Below are 23,515 nucleotides of genomic sequence, written 5' to 3' on the forward strand. Positions count from 1 at the left end.
ATTTTAAAACTTAAAAGTTTTTATTTTTAAAACCGGAGATCTCCGGTCGAGTGGTGGCTATACACGTCGCGTGCGTGTGTATTATAGAATCATTGAATCAGGTGACTGTGTACATATCGCTATTCGTGTTACGTCTTGACGTATAAACTGTGTGTATATCGCTATCATTCTTACGTCTTGTTTGTTCGTCCTAGCTGTGTGAAGTACGTCAATATTCATGATAATAGTACGATCGCATTGTAGGCACTGGAATGAAGAGGATATCAATTTTCTTCGTTTTACCTCATTTGTTTGGCTCATTTGTTTGGCTCGACAATGTGATGTGAATTTAAACAGGTATCTTTTATATGCAAATCACATAATAAAAATGGCTTTAAATTGTTTATGGCATGTAATTGTAGGGTTTGTATTTTTGAAGGTTGCGAATGGGAACGTATTTTATATAATGCAATTGACTGTAACACAACATTGTAAGAATGAATGGTTTGTTGATGAATAAAATGTTCTCAAGATTATAATTTGATACGCCATAAAAATGGATGAAGGTTGTGAAGTAAATATAGAGATTGCATTATTCCATTGTGCGTGGACCGTGTGTTTATACAGCGTTCAAAAGGTGCGTATATATTGCTAGTCTCGGTTCCAAACTGGATTGTGCTCCTTTTCAAGAAGAAGAACAAGGCGGCTGGAACAAAGACTAACATCTGATCTGGTCACAAGATGGCAAATTACTTCGTGACATCCGGGTCCTATGTCTACTTCAATACAGCATGCTTTTTGATTTTAACTAAAAACCAAGGGTAACATACTGCTTAAAATTAATTAGAATTGGAAAGATTGCGATTTCCCAACGCCGTAATCGTAAGCCCGTAGATCTTTCAAAACTACTCTCCTGTATCGAAGCGATTTTCATGTTGAAATGAACGTTGAAAATGCACAAAATGTGTCCATTTTGGAATATGTAACAGACAGTCAAGGATAATGAACATACGAAGGAAAGTCTAACTATTATTATGATACTTTCTGTTTGTACGAAATCATTACAATAAAACAACAGGGAGGTGTGCAAATTTGACTTCATTCATACGCGCGGTTCATTCGTACAAATTATCCATTGAAATGCATATGAGATCAGCTGTATAAAAAAAATGACATTACGATGTGCCTTGAAAGTCAAATTTTCAATTCTTACGGTTGCTTTATTATAAAGATTTCTTACAAACAAAAGGATCATATTAATAGTTAGACTTTCATTTGTATGTTCATTATCCCTGAATGTCTTTAATATATTGTTAGTTTTGTGCGTTTATAGGTTAAATACCACTAATAGGCCTGGGCGATACATTGAAATACGACGAGTAACTATTTGTTTTCATGGCATCTGAAAAGACTGCATTAAAATCGCTGAAATTGATTATATAGCCAAAAAAGTACTTTTTAAGGTTTGTTGCTTCAGAATGGCATATTTTCTCTCATTATATGACATTTTTGTTGTAATAGTACCAAAATTCATACGCACGGCTTCGGTTTTTAGTAAATATTTGCCCTACCATATTGTACCTTTCAGCTTCGAGGGCGCACTGACACTTTAAGGTGTTTACGGTTCAGTGCGTTAAAACAAGAAAAGTCTCAGGTCAACCTATGTTGAGTTTTTGATCATTTGGCATCTAAATCATATAATTTCACCTGATATTAGTGGCATTTAACTGTGAGAGTTCTGAATATGAGAACATTCCACCCGAAATTAGCCATTTTCCCATTGAAGCCCGTGTAATACATAATTAGTGGTATTTAACCTTCAACGTTGTCTCCTCGTTTATTTCGGACGTGCAAAATCTGGCTTCGGTACAGGAGAGTGATTTTGAATAGATATACGGGCGAACGATCACGGCGTTTGGAAATCGCAATCGCTCTAATGCAAAGATTTGTACATAGTAAGAAAATAGTACCGAACAATACAATACTTTACTGTTAGAATTTTAATATAGTTGGGTTTAGTATTCATAATACAGGTTGTATCAAAATATTTTTTCTCCGACTGATTTTGTTGTTTAAACACGTTGCTGAAATGTATTGGTGACTTGTTTGATATTCAAATGCCTGATTTAAATTGAGAGCTTTGCACGGACTTCCTTCTTTGTACTTACTTTAAGGGAAGGGGTATGAACGTTTGGGCAATATTTATTTTGAGACATGAGAGCACATCAGACATGTCGAATTGCATTCTGAATACGAAGAATGTCCTTCTGATATCATATAATTTTTATTTTTTGAAATTTGCAACGTAATACACATTTCATGGCAAATCATTAAAAATTGATATTTTGGATATTTTTCAGTACTTGAAGTTATACTTAAAGTGTATGTACGTGGGATGAAAAACCGACGATCAATTGAAAATGTTGACCTTTCGTATTGAAAATATGGATTTTTCCACAAAACACCAAAAAAGTCTTTTTGAGAAAAAATCCATATCTTCAATATGAAACGTCAAAATTTTCAATTGATCGTCGGCTTTTCCTCCCAGCTACATACACTTTAAAATGTATCATTAGATTTATAAAATTAATACAAAAAATACTGTCGAAACGCTCAAAACGCTCATTCCAGATCCCTTAATCACAAAACTGGCTTGGTGACGTACAGGGTGGTCAAAAAGAACTAATCAAAAAATTAATTAATTAATTAATTTTGTAGAGGGGGCATTTTTTTTCATGTTCCTCGTATCATGCTTGAGAAGATAAGGTCTTGTTTTATATTTATTTCACCCCTTATTTATTTCTTTATTTTTGTTTTTAGCGTTTCATAATTGCAGCGCTCTCTATAATATGTTGGACGTAATTTATTTCCCGAGCCGGACCGACGTGTTTTTTTAGCTGTTATTGTCCCCGTTACAGAAAAAAAAAAGTGCACAAAATATATTTCCCAATATAATGTATACATTTTCACATAAAAACAAATAATTTAAGAGTTAAAATGGATGTGAAAAAAAAAAAAATTACCGAAATTACGCCACCGGGAATCGAACCTTGGCCTCCAGCGTGGCAGGCGAGAATTCTACCACTGAAACACGAGAACGGTTGAACAAATACGGGAATTTTAAAAATCATATATTCAAGTCAAATAATTGCAGTCTCTTCAGCAGCGTTTGGTTCCGCTCTTTCCAGCCACGATGTATACAAAGTCACAAGTAGCATTATACAAATTATAATGAGGCGGTTTACAGGGGTGAAACCCCTGATTCCCAAAACGCCGTCTGATTGCGAAAATGCGACCCTTTTCCCACGTGTTTATTACAGGTACACGTAGCTCCTATATATCTGAGTGGGTCCCCCAGGGGCAAATGATAATATTTTAAACAATGGTGTGACGTCACGGCTTCTTTTAAAATTGGCACTCAAACTCAGTCCAATACAAGAATGAACTGCTGAAATTCATACTTTAATAATCTATCTTCATGTATAACCGGTTATTTGGGATCATTACCGTCCCGTTATCTTGCTATTTGATGACAAAATCAGCGGGACAAAAATACGTACCGAGGAAAAATATGACACGGCTCACCGGAGATTTGCTGGCTAGCGCCTATTGGCCGTTGCCGGCGGAGTGGAATAGCGTCCAGAAAGATGTAGATCAACAAACTCTTACACAGACCAACGAGAGCAGAAAATAGCGTGTGCAATGTCAACATAGCCGGAAAGCGTAGACGATGACGATGATGAGTGGAAGCACTGTTGTATTAAATCTGGCAAACAATTGCTGCATATGATTCCTCCAGGACAATATCTCCAAATTGTAAATTCCAACAGAAATGACAGATTAAGTACTATAATTATTTAAGGTATTTATAATTATTTGCAGCAAAAACACCCATTTATGGTCATATTTCATTGTCATTCCAGGTAAAGAAGCAGACCGTATTCTTTCACATACTTTTTATTCCACAAAAATCGCACTTACGGATCCCAAGAAACTGCAATTTGAAATGAAGCATCTTGCGCGATCAAATGTATTATTAATGCATTTTATTGGTTTTCAAGCAGTGATATTTATTATGTATTTTATTGTTTTTCAAGTGGCGATATATAACATTTCTACAGTCAAAAATCTGTATCTCATAAAGCAAATAAGCTTTTATCATATTATCTTCACAATAAATTGTAATAAATCAAGTGCCTGCTTCTTTTACATGTTGTGTGTAATAAGTTGCCATCTAATGTGCAAATTAGGTTTTGGACTTTTTTTCAAAAAAAATTAAGCATTTTATAAAATATCTGCTCTCATACTTTTTTTTGCTGCTTTGTAACTTTCATTTAAAAAAGAATTACAGCTCTAGCATCTACAGTTGCGTTCAGGTTCTATTTTGAGACCCGACACCTAAAATCCAAGATGGCCGCCAAATAAATATGCAAATGAGATTTTTTTTTTTTTTTTGCACTTTTCTGATTTTTTGGTCTCAAGTGTCATTTATACCAAGTATGGTGTTCCTAGCATGTTTAATTTAAAATAAACAATTTTTGTTGGACTTCTTCCCTTAAAACCTAGCTATGATATTAATACAAAGTTTAAAAGTGCCTCAAATTATAATCATGATAATGGTAAGAATATTTTCATGAGGTGAAATGTGGATTATTCGATTCAAACAGTACATTTCACCGAATGAAATGTTCTTTCCATTAAACGAATGAAAACAGTTAAGATTTGTTTTGTATTACTCCTTCATAAATTCCCTTCCCTTTCTTCAACTTAATTTCATAAATCACGAGGAAAACGACACAAATAAAAAAAAAAACCTCTAAACTATATGCGCCTTTGTGTAATGGGCTATTCCATTTAGAATCCACTCCACACCACCCATGTGGAAGATTTTGGAAATATGTTCCACAGAGGGAGTATGAATTTTAAATGGAATATGCACATTAGGCAGCTCCATTTGAAACTCACCCTCCATCTGTGGAAGATTCAGGTTGAATCTTTCTCAGAGAGTGTATGAAATTCAAATGGAACCGCCAAATGTGCTAATTCCATTTAAAATTTATACTCCCCCGTGGAAGATATTTCCAAAATCTCCCACAGGGGTAGTGTAGATTTCAAATGGGATAGTCCAATTAGCGACCATACCATCTTAATAATTGAAAATTAATAAAGTATATGTCGCGTTATTTTTGGAAAAAAGCTTGATGATCACTTATAAAATCACTTATTACCCCCACAAATATAATTAACATGTGATTAATTAAAATCACATGCCATGCGTAAAAAGAAACAAAGTCGTCATCTTTATCATCAAAATATGATTGAAACATTCAACAGGTACGTTGACGTGCAAAACCGCGAACAGTGGACAGTTTTTTTCTCAAATAAACTCACCAAAACCTGCGCAAGCCCTTGATTACGCCACTACGCTACTATAATTATGACATCAATGCTCAAAGAGAAAGCTACTAAATTTGAACCAGTAATATTGATACAGTTTACGACTCTGAATCTAAGATGCAAGTAGCTAGCAAACCATCTTAATAATTAAAACCTAATAATAAAATATAAAATTAAAATCACTTATTACCCCCATATAATTAACATGGCATTAATTAAAATCACATGTCATGCGTGAAAAGAAATTAAAGTCGTCGTCGTTATCATCAAAGTATGATTGAAACATTCATCTTTAGTAACCCAGGTTTCTCAAGGCGAGAACAGAGGATTTATTTGTTTGTTTGTTTGTTTTCGAATTACCATTTCGGCATGGTGATGGGACACCATGCAAGCCCTTTGTTGCGCTACTATCTAACATCAGGGTTCAAATTGGAAGGTAGTGATACAGTTATACGACTGAAAGTCTCATCAACTCCTCAAATTGAGTAACAGGACACGGCAAACTGAAGGACGACAGAAATCTGGCATTGCTTTTACAATTACGTGCGCCCAACTTCAGTATGTAGTCCTATATCGCAAGAAATATAAAAAGGAATTCCACTAAGACATCCTTGACACCGAGAAAGCGGATTCGCGCGATCGACGATTATCCTTTTTCGTATTAAAAATTTCAAAGCGTTTTCGGCATGAAAGTTGATCTTGAGAAAGAATTTGCGGAAAATACCAGTCTTCATGGCATTGCTCGCATTTTCCAGTCTGCTGGGGTTACCTTAAAGCTCATTTGGTCGGCAATCTTCTTGGCAGCTTTCGGTCTGTTTATTTGGCAGTTTACAGAGCGAATTACAGCATATCTGAAATTTGATTACAATACTCTTGTTGAGGTACGTATTTCATTTCATGGTTATTGTTAGATATAGGTGAGTGGAAAGTATGTTTATAACAAATATCTAATATCTGGGTACCCAGCAAACACTAAAACGCGTTAAAAACGTTTTAAATAAGTTATATTTTGGCTTTTGGTTTAGGTAAAAATGTTTTAATAACATTAAAATGTCGGGTTATATAGATGTCATGAAAACGTTTTAAAACGTTTTGTATGAAAACACACTACAACAATATTTTTTAAATGTTTTCAAAATGCTATTGTAAACTATTTTTGCAAACATATTTTGTCTAATATTTTGTCAACGCTTAAATAACATAATGTTAAAATATTTGCACCCAGCAAACACAAAAATGTTTTTAAGATGTTATTTTCAAAACGTTTTTTAAATAACATTTAAATGTCGGGTTATTTTATTTGCTGAGAAACGACCGGCCCTTTGTTTTAACATTTGGGCCTTTGGGGCCCCTAGTCTTAAACATCTGGGGCCAAAATGGGCAGAAGACACATTACAACTTAGGGCCCATACATGTGCCACATATGAGCCCTAGTGCCCTTGTAGTTTTATATGCATAATTCTCAAGGCTATCAGTAGACTCCAAGCTGGCCTTGTTAATCTGTTGCCCCTTATTTTAACATTTGGGGCCCTGGGGCCCATAATATATGACATATGGGGCTCATGTATACTTGTATATATAGAGTACCCCTGAGCTATCAGTGTACTAACTCAGGACCCTGAGGCTGCTTCATTTGATGAGAAACAGCATGCTTTGTATTTTTACATTTGGGCCCCTGGGGCCCGTGACCTTGACCTCTGGAGCCAAGATGTGCAAAGGATAAATCTATGGGTAGGGCCCATAAGTGTATCACATATGGGCCCTGGGGCCCTTATAGTTTTAGCACTAGCCTTGTCAATCTGTTGCCCCTTTTTTTAACATTTGGGGCCCTGGGGCCCATAATATATGACATATGGGGCTCATGTATACTTGTATATATAGAGTACCCCTGGGGCTATCAGTGTACCAACTCAGGGCCATGAGGCTGCTTCATTTGATGAGAAACGGCATGCTTTGTATTTTTACATTTGGGCCCCTGGGGCCCGTGACCTTTGACCTCTGGGGCCAAGATGGGCAAAGGATAAATCTACGGGGTAGGGCCCATAAGTGTACCACATATGGGCCCTGTGGCCCTTGTAGTTTTAGCGCTAGCCTTGACAGAATGTTGTGTTTAATGGAGGAGGAGAAGAAGGAGGAGAAGAAACCATAGAATGGCAATATACCCGTTCATGCTTCGCATGCGGGGTATAAATATTTTGTAATGTGACCCGGCAGCACAAATGAGCCGTAAATTCCCTAAATTGTATTCTGAGTTACGGTGTAAAATGTGTACGAAGGTCGTATTCATCGGTAACTTAAGCTGGCCCGACATCTGTCTCATTTTGATAGTCAAAAACTAATCAATAATCCTATTGTTGAAGTGGATAATAAGCTTCTACCTTAGATGGCTATAGAACTTTTAATAGCTCTGGTCTTTGTTTGCTTTTGCTAAATCCTGTTCAAGTGGTGGGTTACCAGGCATTGTATTTTGTACAGGTATGCATAACCAACAATTAACAATGAGAGAACTTTCTTAAACCTCGTTGACTTGGGGATGATTTGAAATGACCGCCAATTATGACTGTTTGATATTTATTGCCAGCAATGTGGAAAAAGAGACACATGTAAAACGTAAAAGCTATAATTTTGTTGAAGGAGCAAAGTTTAACAAACCATAACCCCGCTTCTGGATATCGTTTGAAGTCAAATGATATACCATTTTAAGTTTATGATGTTTATTTTTAAACACGAAATAAAACAAAATTGACCGGGGAGGAATTTACGGCTCATTCGCCGTGAACGGTCACATATAATATTATGATGTATTGTTGACCAATTCAAAAACACATTTTACAATAACATGATCAATGTTGTTGTAGTGTTCTATTGATAAACAACATGTTAAAACGTTGACCTTTATATAACCAGACATTTTTAGCGTTTTGACCAATTGAAACACGTTTAAAAAAAATGTTTGCTCAGAAAATCCACCCTAAAAGAGAGAGCACCAAAACATCAACGACTGATTTCAATTTCACTTTTTTGCTTTCTAAAAATCTAAAAAGTCACTTTGGCGCAGAATTGCATTCCTAAAGGTAACACAATATACCTGTATTCTTTATGACGTGTGTTTGTATGATGTGCGTTGTGTGGCGTGTACGGTGGTGTGAGAAGTATGCGCGAGGGGTTGGGAGTACAGAGAGAGGGTTGATTATGTGTGGCATATAAGCTTTCGTATGTATGTGCTGTGGTGCAGGGGTGTGCATTTATGTGGCAGCTTGTGTGTTTGTTTTGTGCGTTCGTCAGTGTGTTTGTGTTCAACTTATTTCTTATCTCTTTTTATGGATCTACTTTAACCAGGTTGAACATCGATCCGAATTAACTTTCCCAGCCGTGACAATCTGCAACTACAATCGCTTTTATAATTCCCGAATATCTGAAGAATATCGAAAGTAAGTGACGATCATTTTTACACAATTATTTTTACACAACAGCTACCTTCGACTACGTCTATAAATACGTATTTATAAATACGCTCGTGACCCATGGGTATTGGGCACGACATACTGTTACGAGTCGTACTGACTCAAGGCCAAAATCACCTCTTACCCAAATTCACACGAATGCACAACACAGATACACTGTTTGATTAAGCTAACAAAATCTAAGTCTTTAATTGAAAGCAAAATATAATTCGTACAATATATGACAACAAATAAAAATACAAAAGTAATCAAATAATGATATTTCACTCTTTTAACTAATTAGTACTTAGCCAGCATTCTTCTTCTTGAAGATAACATAGAGTTCTTGCAATGTTCTGGACAGCTAATGTATATATCCTTGTGCTCTTGTCCTGCGAAAATCAGCGAAGTCCTTTGTACATTTGCACCTTTTTTTTTATCAAATTAGTCTTTTTTTTTTTTTTTTTGCGGTGATTTTTAATCTATATACTGTACATTTTGTGTGCATATTGAGGGCGCTATATTTTAAAGTTGTAAATACATGCCGCGCAATGTTGTTATACTCATTTTTTGGACATATTCAGCCCTTTTCTTGTTTTTTTTACCTTTTTTAACATTCTATTAATTGTTTACGTATAATTTGGATCCAAGTTGGATTTAATCATTGTTTGATTCTCTGTTTCCCAATCTTCTGCAGGTATTTGGACCGAGTGCTCAAGTTTGCAGATACTCTGAATTATTACGACGCATATTCTGAAAACAGCGAGGGATATGAATCAGCAGAGATTTGGGACGGTTTGAATGACGAGTTTGATTTTGAGCAATTCAGTACCCAATCTGGTTTCCGCCTCAATGACAGTCTGCTACGGTGTGATTGGAAAGGAGAAAAGGACTCTTGCTCTGCAGAAAATTTTACTGCGATATTTATACCGGATTATGGTATCTGTTACCAGTTTAATATCAATGATAAAGACGAGAATCGACTGCGGCAAACTTTACCAGGAGCTGATAATGGATTGAGTATTCTAATAAATATCAACCAAAAAGAGTATACAGAGACATTTAAACGAGGACATCATGAAGCAGGGTTGAAGTTTGTTGTTCATCAGTGGGATGACCAACCTCTCATTGAGACGCTGGGGCTTGCCATTGCGCCTGGGTTTCATACATACGCTGCTGTGAGGGAAAAGAAATATGAATCATTGCCCAAGCCGTGGGGTAAATGTAAATCTGTAAAAGATGGTTATAATGAGAAACATTGTCTTTTTGACTGTCGCCTAAAACGCATCGTCAGTACTTGTAACTGCCGACCATTGGGGTATACTGGTAAGTCCCAGATTTGCACCCCAGACCAACAAGCAGATTGTGTAGCAAAGGCGCTCCAGGAATACCGCTCTATAGCCAGCAGTGACGTATGCAATTGCCCTACTCAGTGTACAGAAGTGGTATATACGGCATCACTTTCAATGACGTCTTTTCCGAGTGATGAACTCGCAGAAGAATATCAAAAGAAATATGAGACATTTATAGGGGTTGTCGACAAAGACAACTCAAGCTTTTCGAACAGCGGAGATCTCAAACTTCGTAAAAACTTAGTCTATCTAGATGTTTATTTCGATGAGTTAAGTGAAACTACATTTAAGCAGGTTGAAGCCATGAGTTTTTCGGCCTTGCTCTCTGATTTGGGTGGACAAATGGGATTGTTTCTCGGTATGAGTGCAATCACAGCGGCTGAAGTATTGGAGTACCTCGTAAAAAAGATATATCGTGTCTTTAAGAAGAATCGGTCGACTGACAACAAAGTAATAGAGCTAAATTCATCCACGTAAAAAGTAATAACTATTTAGAAAATTCCAAATTTATTGACTTTTTCAGTAATCCCATAATCATTTGCGTGTATACCTGTAATGTTGTCACGCACGCCGTGGCGCGCCGTCACTTCACGCCTTTGACTTTGAAATGCGCAGTAACGATGTTCGTTAAGGGGAGTGCACATCGACGTGACGTCAAATGACGAAATCTCAAGTCTACCCGCAAAGGCTTACGGAATTTACCGAAAGAACCAATTGTCGAAAGCCTTTGAGCATATCGGTAATTCGTGAACTTATTTACTAAGAAACTAACTGCTCACTTTGATCGGTCGAGTGCGCGCAATGACGATGTTATGATGTAGTTTGAGTTTTTGTACCAGAGGGTTTCGGAAATTACATAAATGATTAATCAGTGATGGATTTTACATTTTAATTGAAACGAACCTGGCTGCTAATGTACCTGTCAAATTTATCAACTGGCCCAAATCATAGCATTATTTTTTTTCATATATATAAATAATATTCATCATTAACATACTGCGTCGCAGGGCAGGAAATACCTCATAATGTACATTTTTGCTTTTACCCATTTGGCAAATATAAAACCTAGACCTACCTTGACCAATGGCGTTCACCCAAGTTGGGGTTTAGTGGTGTTATCCGCTTCATGATGTCCTGTCATGCCACTTCCTTCTGTCTTTAGATAGCCTGCTAGCTCTGTCAAAAGAGCTGCTTTTCACTTTGTTAAAGTTTGTTTTCAGGCCGTCAGTCCATCGTTTTGGTAGTCTACCTCTTGGTTGTTTAAAAAGGATATGTGGCACAAATGGCTGCATTCTCTGTATACCGGAGCCTTTTTGTAGAAATTCTGTCCATGATGGGAAACTCCATGTCAAAGGAATACCGAATGGTAGTGTTTCGGATCCTGTGGAGACGTGACACTCCCATTTTTTTGCGAAGGCACATCATTTCAAATGCTGACAGGACAGGTGTGTAGAAATAAATTCTGCTTCCAACGCATTTTACAGATTTGTAATACAATGGCCCATTTTTGAATAATGACCGTTATTTAAAGGGGGTAGGTTACTTTTTTTGAGATGTTTATAAGAGCAGTTTAGTTGGGAGCCTCGGTAGCCTCCATCATACTATCGGTACTAGTGGTGTTTAAATGTTTTCAAAAAATGTTATTTTTGCAAACATCTTTGCCAAATATTGTGTCAATACTTAAATAACATTATGTTAAAATATTTGAACCCAGCAAACACAGAAATGTTCTTAAAATGTTTTTTTCAAAACCTTTTAATAACATTTAAATGTCGGGTTATATAAAGGTCATATTGAAAATATTTTGGGCAAACATTTTTCGCAAAATATTTTTCCAAACCCATAATAACATTCTGTTTAGAATTTTTTGTATCAAGTTTTCAAGAATATTTTTGGAATGTTATTAAAACGTTTTTATACCCTTTACATAACCCGACATTATTTAAACGTTTTCAGAAAAACATTTTTGTTTGCTGAGCAGTAGATTATCAAAAAATGTTTTTTAAGGTTATGAAAACGTTTTATACTCTTAATATACCCTTTATATAACCCGACATTTAATCGTTTTCTGACAACCTTTTATAACCTTTTGCGAATGATGTCGGTTCTCCTGGTCTCGAGGTCTCTGTGCGAGACCGGGTTCGAGACCGGCAAAATAGCACCATTCTGGTCACTTCACAGCAATTCTGCTCAGACGGTTTTCATCAATTGAATTATTAAATATTAACTAATTAAAATTCTCAATCTTATATCAGGACCTACCCATTTATTTTCAATTAGGTCCAATTAGTAATGTTTAAAACATTGTATGAATTCATTGTAAATAAACTCAATCTCAATCTCCAAAATCCAGTTCTGTTAAAATCTAAAGAAATTTCATTGGTGCGTTTGCCCAAATAATCATAAGTATACATGCCAAAAAGTGGCAACATGAAAGGACTAACAAAGGTTACCAGATAATGGTAAAATGAACATTCTAGTAACAGTTATAAAACGTTTTCATAATATTTTACAATAACGTTTTCCGATTTCGTTGCACAAACTTTTATTTTAAAGTTGAAAAAACATTAACATTTGGCAGAAAACAGTTAACAATAATATTTACACAACATTTTTATAATATTTATGATAACTACATGTATTATTTAAAAATCATTTCTAAAGTCCACATTAAAGGCCAAAGTTATAAAAGCGTTATACAACGTTGTGTTTGGGGAGAAATTATCTTGAAATATTATATGAACGACTTAAGTGCATTAATTATATCTTCAAAAAGGGATATTTTGGGGCGGGTGGATCATGTTTTTTTTTTCAAATTGAATTTCATACTTTATAATGGTAGTGATAGCAGATAATGCTACATGCAGCTTAATGCACTATGATCAAAGACGCATTGCATCTTAGAGCTTTTTATATGTGCATTCTTTTATAGCTTTTGGGCCCAATATTATCATTTCGATGTTACTAACGGGTCATTTGAACAGCTTTATTTCTCTTGTTTTGGATCCTAATATTTTGAAAAATGATTGGATTGTTGGTATCCTTGCTTAAAAAACCAGCACTAAAAATGGATTGTATGGCCCATCATGTACCAGTCACCGAGATAGTTATCATTCATTTCAAGCCCGGTCTCGGTTTCGGTCTTGGTCTCTGACCTGCCGGTCTCGGTCACGGTCTCGGACCAGTCGGTCTCGGTCTTGGTCTCAGTCTCCGACCAGCCGGTCTCGGTCTTGGTCTCGGTCTCGGACTGCCTGGTCTCGGTCTCGGTCTTGGTCTCGGATCTCGACTACAACACTGCTTAAAGGTCAACAAGAACATGACAATGTGAAATAGGAGTATGCATGATTGATTATGCTAAGTGATACCAATATATTTAATTTTATGAGTTGTTACTGATTTGCGGTAATAAATACACGTCAAATACTTTATAGATTTCTCGTTCTCCGTTTGTCTAACCAGTTTTACTAGCTCTTCGAGTGATTTTTCCTCGGGGTTTCGCGGCAAATCCCAAAATCAGAATTCTTCGATAAGTGAGCCCTCATTATAATTATGCTAAGATATGTTGCAAACGATAACAAACGTGTGCTTCACTTTATTGTGACTGATTACATTCATTATGTATCATACAACTTATTTGTTCCCAAAACATCTGTATAATTTAGTGCTCAACTGAATGCGATCATCATGATTAATGTCATATGTTTATTTATCAAAAATCGACTATGATATAATCGATAACTATAACGACTTAATAAGATTCATAACAAAGCAACAGAAGTTCACTACTATCATTAGTAAGCGCCGCTTATAGTGGTTTGGTCATCTGCTGAGAATGGATGAGATTTACATCCCTAGAACATCTATTTCTGGTATCCAACCCACGAAAGAGAAGACAGACCTGACGTGCAGAAATGGTAATAGTAAATGGTAATAACTAAGTAAACTTTAATAGTTGCAGTTCAACGATTTTAATTAAGCACCTTGGTGCAATTAATGACATTCCATTTAATTGATTAAAATTTGAAAAATATATCGAGTTTCTAATCAAATAGTGAGGCAGACTGAAGATAAATTTCATCAAGATGGGGACTAATTGGACAAGAGCAACAATCTGAGCATTTGGTGATCAATTTGGGAATTTATAAGCCCTAAAATGACTAACTTCGGAACACCAAACTGTTTTTGATTGGAATTCTTAAATCGAAACTGTTTATGATTGGAATTCCTAAATCCTCTTGACAGGTGTGGTTAGCCCTTGGTTCAATTAGCTAGCATACCATTTTACGTGTTTCTTATCAGACGATAACTTGATGGTAACTTATAAAATCACTTATTACCAAATTACCAAATTACTGCCCATCAACATAATCACCATACTCATCCTCCTCGTCGTCAACACTATCATAATCAATTTAATCATCCTCCAGGTCATCATCATCATCATCATCATCATCATTATCTTCGTTATCCGTGTTCTATAAGTGCATATCCTATCAACGACTGCTATACCTTGTTTAGGACTTTCAAAAGAAGTACCTGCATGTGCAACCATGAGTGTTTCAAAATATCCCGCCAAAGTCATGCAGGTGACTCCGAGGTCGTGCATTGAATTGGTTTGAATGAGGAATACCACGGGAACTAGCGCCTTTTGTTAGAAGTCACACATGAGTAAAGTGGATAACCTCTATTATTATCATTATCATCATAGTCGTCGTCGTCATCGTCATCATCTTCGTCGTCGTCGTCATCATTATCTTCATCATCATCATAATCATCATCATCATCATCATCATCATCAACAACAACAACAACAACAACAACAACAACAACAACAACAACAGCAACAACAACCTAATAGATAATGATATACAGATATCAGCGCAAGTCTGCCATATCAAAATACAACAAAAGATCCACTTAGCTTACCTATTAATGGTATACGGAGAATGGTCATTATGATACAGCCTGTTTAAGAGAGTGGTTCATCAGGGTTCATCATTGTTTGTTGCCGGCGTTGTCATGGTACTTTTTCTACTTTTATCTCTTGATTAATTGAACAAAACTGATCAACATGGTCAAGATAATGAATTAAACCAACAGACCTTAAAGTTAATTTGTACCAACGAAATGATAATCTGCAGGGCCTCATCACATGTCTCTTCTTGGCTGAAGCATTTGACCACTCACTGTTTGCGGTGGCACACATCGATGTGGACCTAAAGCGTAATTTAGTGACAACAACGAACATAATCCATAGCTTGGTACGAAGTGAATTCAAAGAGGTCATCCCAAAATGGATTCGAACCAACAGCAACTTTTGTATAGGCCTATAGTTTACAATACTGGTCCTGTATAAGTGTGAATCTTCAACGTCCAACGAGAATAAAAAAGAGACAACGGGAATCGACGCAATGCACGAGCCAAAAGTATAAAGGACATCAAATTGGCAGAAATTAAGATATAGATCTCTAGTTGACACCAATCACGATATTCAAAAACATTCAAAAGTTTTTCGACATGAAACTGGATCTTGAAAGAGAGTTTGCAGAAAATACCAGTCTTCATGGGATTGCCCGTATTTTCCAGTCTGCTGGGGTTATCTTAAAGCTCATTTGGTCGGTAATCTTCTTGGCAGCTTTTGGTCTGTTTATTTGGCAATTTTCTGAGCGTGTAACAGCATATCTGAAATTTGATTACAACACACTTGTTGAGGTATGTGTTTCATTATCCTGATTATAGTCTATTCATAAGTACCATTGATTGGAAAATATAAGAAAAATAAAATGTTCAAAGTTAAAATTCTCTGGTCAGGTACATCTTTTTATTGCAAACAATACGTTTCCCATATTTTTGAAATAACATCACTTTGGCTTCGTAGCCTTTAACTGCTTGAATAAATAAACACAATAATAAAAGAACCGAAAGAAATAAAACAACTATAACATCAACGCAATAAGGAAATCATTATGATAGAAAGAATAGGATACCAAAACATCAACTGCAGATTTCAAATTACTTTCTTGAAATTTCTTGCTTTGTTAAAGTTTTAAGGGATAATTTTGGTGCAGAATTGCATTTTTAAAGGTTACAACTTCGTAAAGGTTACAACTTCGTAAAGGTTACAACTTCGTAAAGGTTACAACTTCGTAAAGGTTACAACTTCGTAAAGGTTACAACTTCGTAAAGGTTACAACTTCGTAAAGGTTACAACTTCGTAAAGGTTACAACTTCGTAAAGGTTACAACTTCGTAAAGGTTACAACTTCGTAAAGGTTACAACTTCGTAAAGGTTACAACTTCGTAAAGGTTACAACTTCGTAAAGGTTACAACTTCGTAAAGGTTACAACTTCGTAAAGGTTACAACTTCGTAAAGGTTACAACTTTGTATCGTGTGTGGGAAGTTAGGATGCACTAGGGTTATACTTTAAATTATGTTAGTCTTTTGTTTTGGGTTTTTACGTTTGACTTATTACGTCTTTTTTGACCAGGTTGAACATCGATCCAAAATAACTTTTCCAGCCGTGACAATCTGCAACTACAATCGCTTTTATAACTCCCGAGTAGCTGATGAGTATCGAAAGTAAGTGACGTTTATTTTTCAACACAATAACAGGCACTGGAAGAGATGTTATTAATTTCAACGTTTTATCCCCTGGTGTCTGTGCATAAATGAATCATCCATTAAGTATTCTATTTTAATCCATACACCTCTTAAGGGAAAAATGCTTGCTTGCCTTCCACCGACGGACCCAAATTGTCCAAAATCAGGGTCGGCACTTTAAAAAAAAAATCAGTTATTAGTTTATAATTTTAATGGTTTTTTATTACTTTTTCTGTGTCTAAATTTCATATCAAAGCTAAATTTGACCAACAAGAAGAAAATCATTAAACTCATTATAACATTTATAACAATCCATTCATGCATCAATGTTTCCAATAAACTTGGCGTCTTATGCCTGTAAGCAGAGAAGATGACTGTAAGTATGCAGTTGTTCTAATTGAATAAATATCTATTGTGTGTCTTGTGTATTGAACGTCTGAATTGGAGTATTGATGTATCTTTGCGCATGACCAATGTTCATTGCCTAAGAGGCCTATACAGTAATAATAATATAATAAAAAAATATTTTTGACCGACCCACCCACCCACCCCAAAAATCCCACTGGAGGGCAAGCAAACATTTTTTTCCTTGGCCTTGTGGAAGACATAACCTTAATCTCCCACACACAAGGGGTGTAGACTTGAAATGAAGTTACCCATTCATGTTTTCCCGTACCGCGGCCTTTTTTCTCTCCACTAAAATGATTACCTTCTGCTCGCTTTATCTGCGTTTTCTATATAAAGCAGAAGACACCGCACACGGTATTTAATAGCCGCTGATGACGATTCTGCGGGGAAAACAGTGTGTGACAATACTAGGGCTGTCAACTCAATATGTATTGAGCGTGGGCACTCTCTCACGCTCTAACGCCAAAGTAGTAAAATCTCACGCCAGATAAAGTAGATCTTACACGAAGAGCTACCAAAGTAGGAAAATCTCACGCATAGTCAAAATTTTACGTAAAAATAACCAATAATAGTCTAAAATTGGTGCACAAAATGCCTTCATATTTACTTTCATTTTGACAATCTTTCCAAGGCTGAGGGGGCAGACACCTTACTGCGCCGGGCAAGCGCGAAGGGTGACGGTTCAAATTTATAATCTTCAGACAATATCTCACTCCAGCCAATTCCAAAAAATTGACAGCCTGGTGTATAGTTAAGTTCGACCTCTTTGTTTGAGTAGCCAAACGTTAAACTTTGACCATTTAACCGTTATTACAGTGGACTTGAAATGCACATTACTGTATATTCCTGTGTTATTCGATGTCTGGAATCAACTATTGCATAAAATATAGGCCAACTTGGCTTTTTTTTCTTTAAAAATTAGTTTTAATCATATTTGGTTTTCTGGTTTTCTCGATCTCGTGCAGGCATTTGGACCGAGTGCTCGGGTTTGCAGATACTCTGGATTATTACGAGATAAATTCTGAAAACAGCTGGGGAGATCAATCTGCAGAGAGCTGGGATGACGAGTTTGATTTTGAGGAATTTGCAGATCAATCCGGTTTCCGCCTTAATGACAGTCTGCTGCGGTGTGATTGGAAAGGGAAGAAAAACTCTTGCTCTGCGCATAATTTTACCGCAATCTTGATACCGGATTATGGTACCTGTTATCAGTTTAATGTCGATGATAAAGATGAGAATCGACTCCGACAAAATTTACCAGGAGCTGGTCATGGGTTGAGTATTTTATTAGATATTAATCAAGAAGATTATACAGAGACTTTTAAACAAGGACATCATGAAGCAGGGTTGAAATTTGTGGTGCATCATTGGAATGACCCACCACTTGTTGAGACGCTGGGGCTTTCCATTCCGCCTGGGTTTCATACATACGCTGCTGTGAGGAAAAAGAAGTACGAATCATTGCCTAAACCCTGGGGTAAATGTATATCTGTAGAAGATGGTTATAATAAGAACCTTTGTCTTCTTGACTGTCGTTTAGACTTCATAGTCGATAAGTGTCACTGCCAACCGTTAGGGTATGATGGTAACACAACGCTTTGCACCCCAGAGCAACAAGAACAGTGCGTAAGCAAGGCGATCCAGGAGTATCGCTTATTAGGCAGCAGTGAGGAATGTGATTGTCCTACTCCATGTACAGAGGTTACATATAGGACGTCACTTTCAATGACGTCTTTTCCGAGCGACGAACTCGCGGAAGAATATCAAAAGAAATACAGCACACTGAAAAATACTGCGGATAAAGACAACTCAAGCTTTTCGATCAGCGAAGATCTCAAGCTTCGTAAAAACTTAGTCTATCTAGATGTTTATTTCGAAGAATTAAGTGAAACTGAATTTAAGCAGGTTGAAGCCATGAGTTTTTCGGCCTTGCTATCTGATTTAGGTGGACAGATGGGGTTGTTTCTCGGTATGAGCGCAATCACTGCGGCTGAAGTATTGGAGTATCTCTTTAAAAAAATATTTCGTTTATTTAAGGGGAGCGATCAAATGATAACAAAGTTATAGAGCTGAATCCATCCGCGTAAAAGTGTAATAAAATATTTCGCTGATTCCCGAAATCTTTTGCAAAGGAACCGAAACTACGTCATTGTCAATGCGCACAGTGTTTCGACTGATCGGGATTATCCCATGACAATATGACGTAGTTTAGGGTTTTATCGGCAAGGAAAAAATAAGGTATATTGCTGATCGAGATTTTTGAGCAAACGTGATGCATGCTGGGAATAAAACGTGCTCAAAAGTTACAATAATTCCAATCAAGCGTCTACACTGTGCATGTACTGTGTTATGCTTCGTAGTGACGATTACTTCATGCTGGTTTCATACTTTATTCCGCTTGCCACTGTGCGGCATGACGCTTCATCATGCCGCTTGTACTTTTCTACAAGCGGAGCGGCACACCGCTGAGCGGCAGCGGCATGCCTATATGAAAGCCAATGTTGCCGCTCAGCACCGCTCCAAAATCGTATTTTGTTCTCATACGTCAGAGCGGCCCCGCTCCGAGTTGACATGAATTCAACTCCCAGTGCTGCTGCCGCCGCGGCAAAGCGGTGAAGTGATCGATATATCGGCTTGCCGCTGGTCACAGCTGGCGTTTCTGGTGCGACTGCGTAGCAAAGCAAAATCATCTTCAGAGTGTCAAAGCGGCAAGCGACAGGAAAGTATGAAACCAGCATTAGTTAGGCACCAGAAGCAAATTAGTTCGATCTTTCAATCGACCATCGATGCTTGATCGATCCTTATTATTAATGAAATCAATTAATTTACTATTGTTAATTGTGATATTATAGTAATTTTTACCTGTTGTGATATTGACCAATATAAATTTAGCATTAATTCTCATAGTGGATATAGTGGATATAGCTTATTAATAACAAGCATCGAAGCAGCATCGACGGTCCATGAAAGATCGAACAAATTTGTCTCTGGTTCGTTCATACTACCACCGCATTTGCGATGCGTTGCTTTGCGATGCGGTGCGGTGCCGTACTGAAAACTACTGCATTGCGATATCGCAATGAAGTTAAATAGATTTTAACTTTCAATTGCGACGAGTTGCGTCGAGTTGCGGCAAAAAGTAATCGATATATCGGCATCGCAAAGCAACGCATCGCAAATGCGGTGGTAGTATGAACGAACCTTTACAGTCCATATCGCGACGGACTTCTGAAAATATCCAATGCGACTTTGGTTGTGCGCCATAGCGCAACTGACAAACGGCGCCCGTGTACCGCGTAGCTGTACCGCGCCATTGTGACAAGATCACGCTGTGAAGTTCTAAAAATAACAAACTCGGTCAAAAGGTCAATTTGGACACAACTGCGTATGCTCTATGCCACAGGAATCCTGTTGAAAAATCCGTCACTTTTTTCCACGTTTTCTCAGTCCTCAACCCAGACGGTTAACGACTGAGGTCTACTAAAGTCTACTAAAAAACGATAGAATTCGTTACCCGATAGCGCGAATTTGAGCCCTTTTTCTTCCCAGCATCCATCACTTTTGCCTATCGATCGCTAGCAGCAATATACCTTATGGTCTATTGGTGATTGTTTGTGATGTTTATTTAATGGCATATTCAGCGATTATATACACAAAATTATTTTCTATCTACACTACCAATTTATATGTGTAGACCTACGACGGGCGGTCAAAAAGTTCGCCGAACAAGGTGTGCTACTTTGACGCATGGTAACAGAATGTGGTCTCATTTGAAAGCATGTTCCTTCAAACATTACTGCCAAAATATGTTTGCATCACTGTATATGGGTAGGACACCACAGGCGTAGCAAGCGGGCGGACAGGGTGGATGAAGTCCATGGGCCCGATGATTCAAGGGCCACGTGATGTACTCTTGACTATATGGCTAGGGATAGGGCTGTTAAATTAGATGATAAAAGGACTCCGGACTGTTCCTTGTCCATGGGCCCCGAGGCTATTGCTACGCCCCTGTAGGACACCCTACAGAGGAAGCCTACCTTCTTGAATTTACAGGTTATACCAGAAGTGGATACAGGGTCATCATGGAATTTGATCCCGAAAGAGGTGTTGAAATGCTATGAATGGTGATGAGGCCCTTAATATTCAACAGCAACGAAATTGTCCGTCGAGTTCAAGGATGAAATGAGCGTCCTTGAAGATCATCCAAATTCCAAAAGTCTTTCTGACGTCACCACTAATGATATACGTACTGGTACAATGGCATTGGTAATGAATAAAGAACTAAACAAGAAAGATGAGATAATGTCGAAATATATCAACTCTGATGAAAGTGTTTAAAATTAAATCCATTAACATTTGGGTATTCCAGGGTGTCTTCCAGATGCGGGTCCATGAATCTTCATGCAAAAAATTGATACCAGTTGACCTAATCAGGTCAACACCCCCTATACACCCAGAATGAGAACCAACACCAGTGTCGTCTATATTTTGCTAAAAGTGATAAGACATACATTAATCATTGGAATCTTGAGTCCAATTAGTGGAGGCACCTAGATCTCTCACCCAGGGAGTGTCTTGATGACAGATCATTTGCCAATTGAAAATACAAGAACAGGCATATATCATTCAATTTTGATAGCAAAATTGAGACAAGCTATTAAGTGAAGAAGGTTGGTGGTAGGAATGGGACTGTTCTCGGATTGTATTTTGTGTTGTGCACTCTTCTCAGTTTGCCAAGCTGCCATATTGTCGTCTAGGCATGGCCTCCAGTTAGCGAAACCTATTTTAGATTTTAAATCCTACCTTCATAATATCAAGTTTGTAGGTGATCAATACTGGTGAGCCTTCACTGAAGAATGTCTCATGAAGCAATCGGATGACTTCCATTTTGTTGAAATAGAAGGTTTCAAGAAAAAAAATTGAGATGGGTTCATTAAGGTATGCAGTGATCATATTCAAGAGTGAGATAGAAAGCATTTTGCTAGTACTCTTCCCAAGTACCTTGTTCTACGAACTTATTGACTGCCGCTCGTATCACTTTCCACTTTCTCAGTTTGATATCAAATTTTGCCGTAATCGGATTGCTTTTCGCTTCAATGGCACATCTATGCTAAAATCTGAATTTTGATTAAATTTGGGGTGTTCTGGTTCACCAAATCGCTGAATAAGCCTATAAAACGAACGCGAATGGTATGCAAAGGTGTAGACTTTTCCGTAGTCCACTTGCCCAATTTGTATACTTTGGCTATTTACATTTAAGCATAAAACTCTGATTTGTATTAATTGTGTGCAGTTGATAGAATTTCACATCTGATCTTTTCGCCACCTTACTCCCTCTGTTTACTAGCTTCCCAAGTGGACTAGTTACTTTGGGTTGCGGTTAATATTCTTAACACGGGACTCTATGGAGAATTAGGCCAATTTCTGGCCTAACTAAAATTGATGTAATGCATCTTTAAAAGGATCTGGCTTGTGATTGGTCGCCCAAGGTGTATGAGCGCGTCTTGTACGTCCAGGCTTTGTGCCTGCTGTTAAATTGGATTGATAAACAAGTATGATTGACAGTGTGTGTTAGGGACTAAGTCTCCGGTCAAATTCCTGTTAAACTCGGGCTTTCGCGATTAATAACCTGGTAGATTCTAAAATCAGAATTGTTCAGCTTTAAAGTGCCATTATAATTATGTCATTATAAGGAAGGTTTTTTAAGGAATGTTTTTATTTCTAACTCTAATGGTGACCCGCAGGTCAAATTGCTAGAATTGTACATTAACACTTCTAAACAGACACAGTGCAATTTGTAGGCAGCAGCTTAATCAGCGCCAATATTGCAACATTGAAACAAACAACTATACAAACATCCAATCCAACTCAACCCCATCACCCAGTAGACAATGAGGATTAAGTGCCTTGCCCAAGGACACAATACGTTGGCACGAGCGGGGCTCGAACGCGCAACCTATGGATTATGAATCGGGCGCCTTATCCACTCGGCCACACGTACTATAATATGTTGCATTCAATAATATAAGCCTACGTATAGTTTGTTGTTACTGTCACTAATATAATAATTGTATTAAACTTTTTCATAACCATTTATTAGAATTTTGATGTCATAGATATAGGTATAATTCGAGTTCAACTGAATGCGTTCATCATGATTAATAACATATGTTTATTTATCAAAATCGACTATGGCATAGTCTAGCAAAGGTGTAAGATTAACTGAATGTAATGTTGTATATAGATTAATTACTAAGGTGCAATAATTGTGTGCGTTTCTTGGCATACCATTTTTATAGCATAACTCAAACATAGATTCCTTCAGAAACAACACA

The 23,515-nt window shown here is 37.1% G+C and overlaps 2 protein-coding genes across 2 annotated transcripts; both read left to right on the top strand.

The window, feature by feature from the left end:
• Positions 1-5,994: 5,994 nt before the first annotated feature.
• On the top strand, positions 5,995-11,888 carry LOC140169722 (acid-sensing ion channel 1B-like). The gene is made up of 3 exons (XM_072193017.1): positions 5,995-6,257; positions 8,716-8,807; positions 9,517-11,888. The coding sequence occupies exons 1-3, from the start codon at positions 6,063-6,065 to the stop codon at positions 10,646-10,648; spliced, it is 1,419 nt and encodes a 472-aa protein (XP_072049118.1). The 5' UTR covers positions 5,995-6,062; the 3' UTR covers positions 10,649-11,888.
• Positions 11,889-15,688: 3,800 nt separating this feature from the next.
• Positions 15,689-21,954, top strand: LOC140169199 (acid-sensing ion channel 1-like). The gene is made up of 4 exons (XM_072192457.1): positions 15,689-15,883; positions 16,660-16,751; positions 18,146-19,175; positions 21,910-21,954. Exons 1-4 carry the CDS (start codon positions 15,689-15,691, stop codon positions 21,952-21,954), a joined length of 1,362 nt encoding a protein of 453 aa, XP_072048558.1.
• Positions 21,955-23,515: the final 1,561 nt, after the last annotated feature.

The sequence above is a fragment of the Amphiura filiformis genome, chromosome 14 (genome assembly GCF_039555335.1).
Source record: "Amphiura filiformis chromosome 14, Afil_fr2py, whole genome shotgun sequence".
NCBI classification, from domain to species: Eukaryota; Metazoa; Echinodermata; class Ophiuroidea; order Amphilepidida; family Amphiuridae; genus Amphiura; species Amphiura filiformis.

Bases quoted from the DNA above. Each gene is read 5' to 3' on its own strand.
- LOC140169199 (XM_072192457.1), top strand. From the start codon at position 15,689: ATGAAACTGGATCTTGAAAGAGAGTTTGCAGAAAATACCAGTCTTCAT. The intron at 15,884-16,659 runs GTATGTGTTTCA...TTTTTTGACCAG, and splicing joins ATTACAACACACTTGTTGAG to GTTGAACATCGATCCAAAAT. The intron at 19,176-21,909 runs GTATTGGAGTAT...CACTCTTCTCAG, and splicing joins GCGCAATCACTGCGGCTGAA to TTTGCCAAGCTGCCATATTG.
- LOC140169722 (XM_072193017.1), top strand. From the start codon at position 6,063: ATGAAAGTTGATCTTGAGAAAGAATTTGCGGAAAATACCAGTCTTCAT. The intron at 6,258-8,715 runs GTACGTATTTCA...TACTTTAACCAG, and splicing joins ATTACAATACTCTTGTTGAG to GTTGAACATCGATCCGAATT. The intron at 8,808-9,516 runs GTAAGTGACGAT...AATCTTCTGCAG, and splicing joins ATATCTGAAGAATATCGAAA to GTATTTGGACCGAGTGCTCA.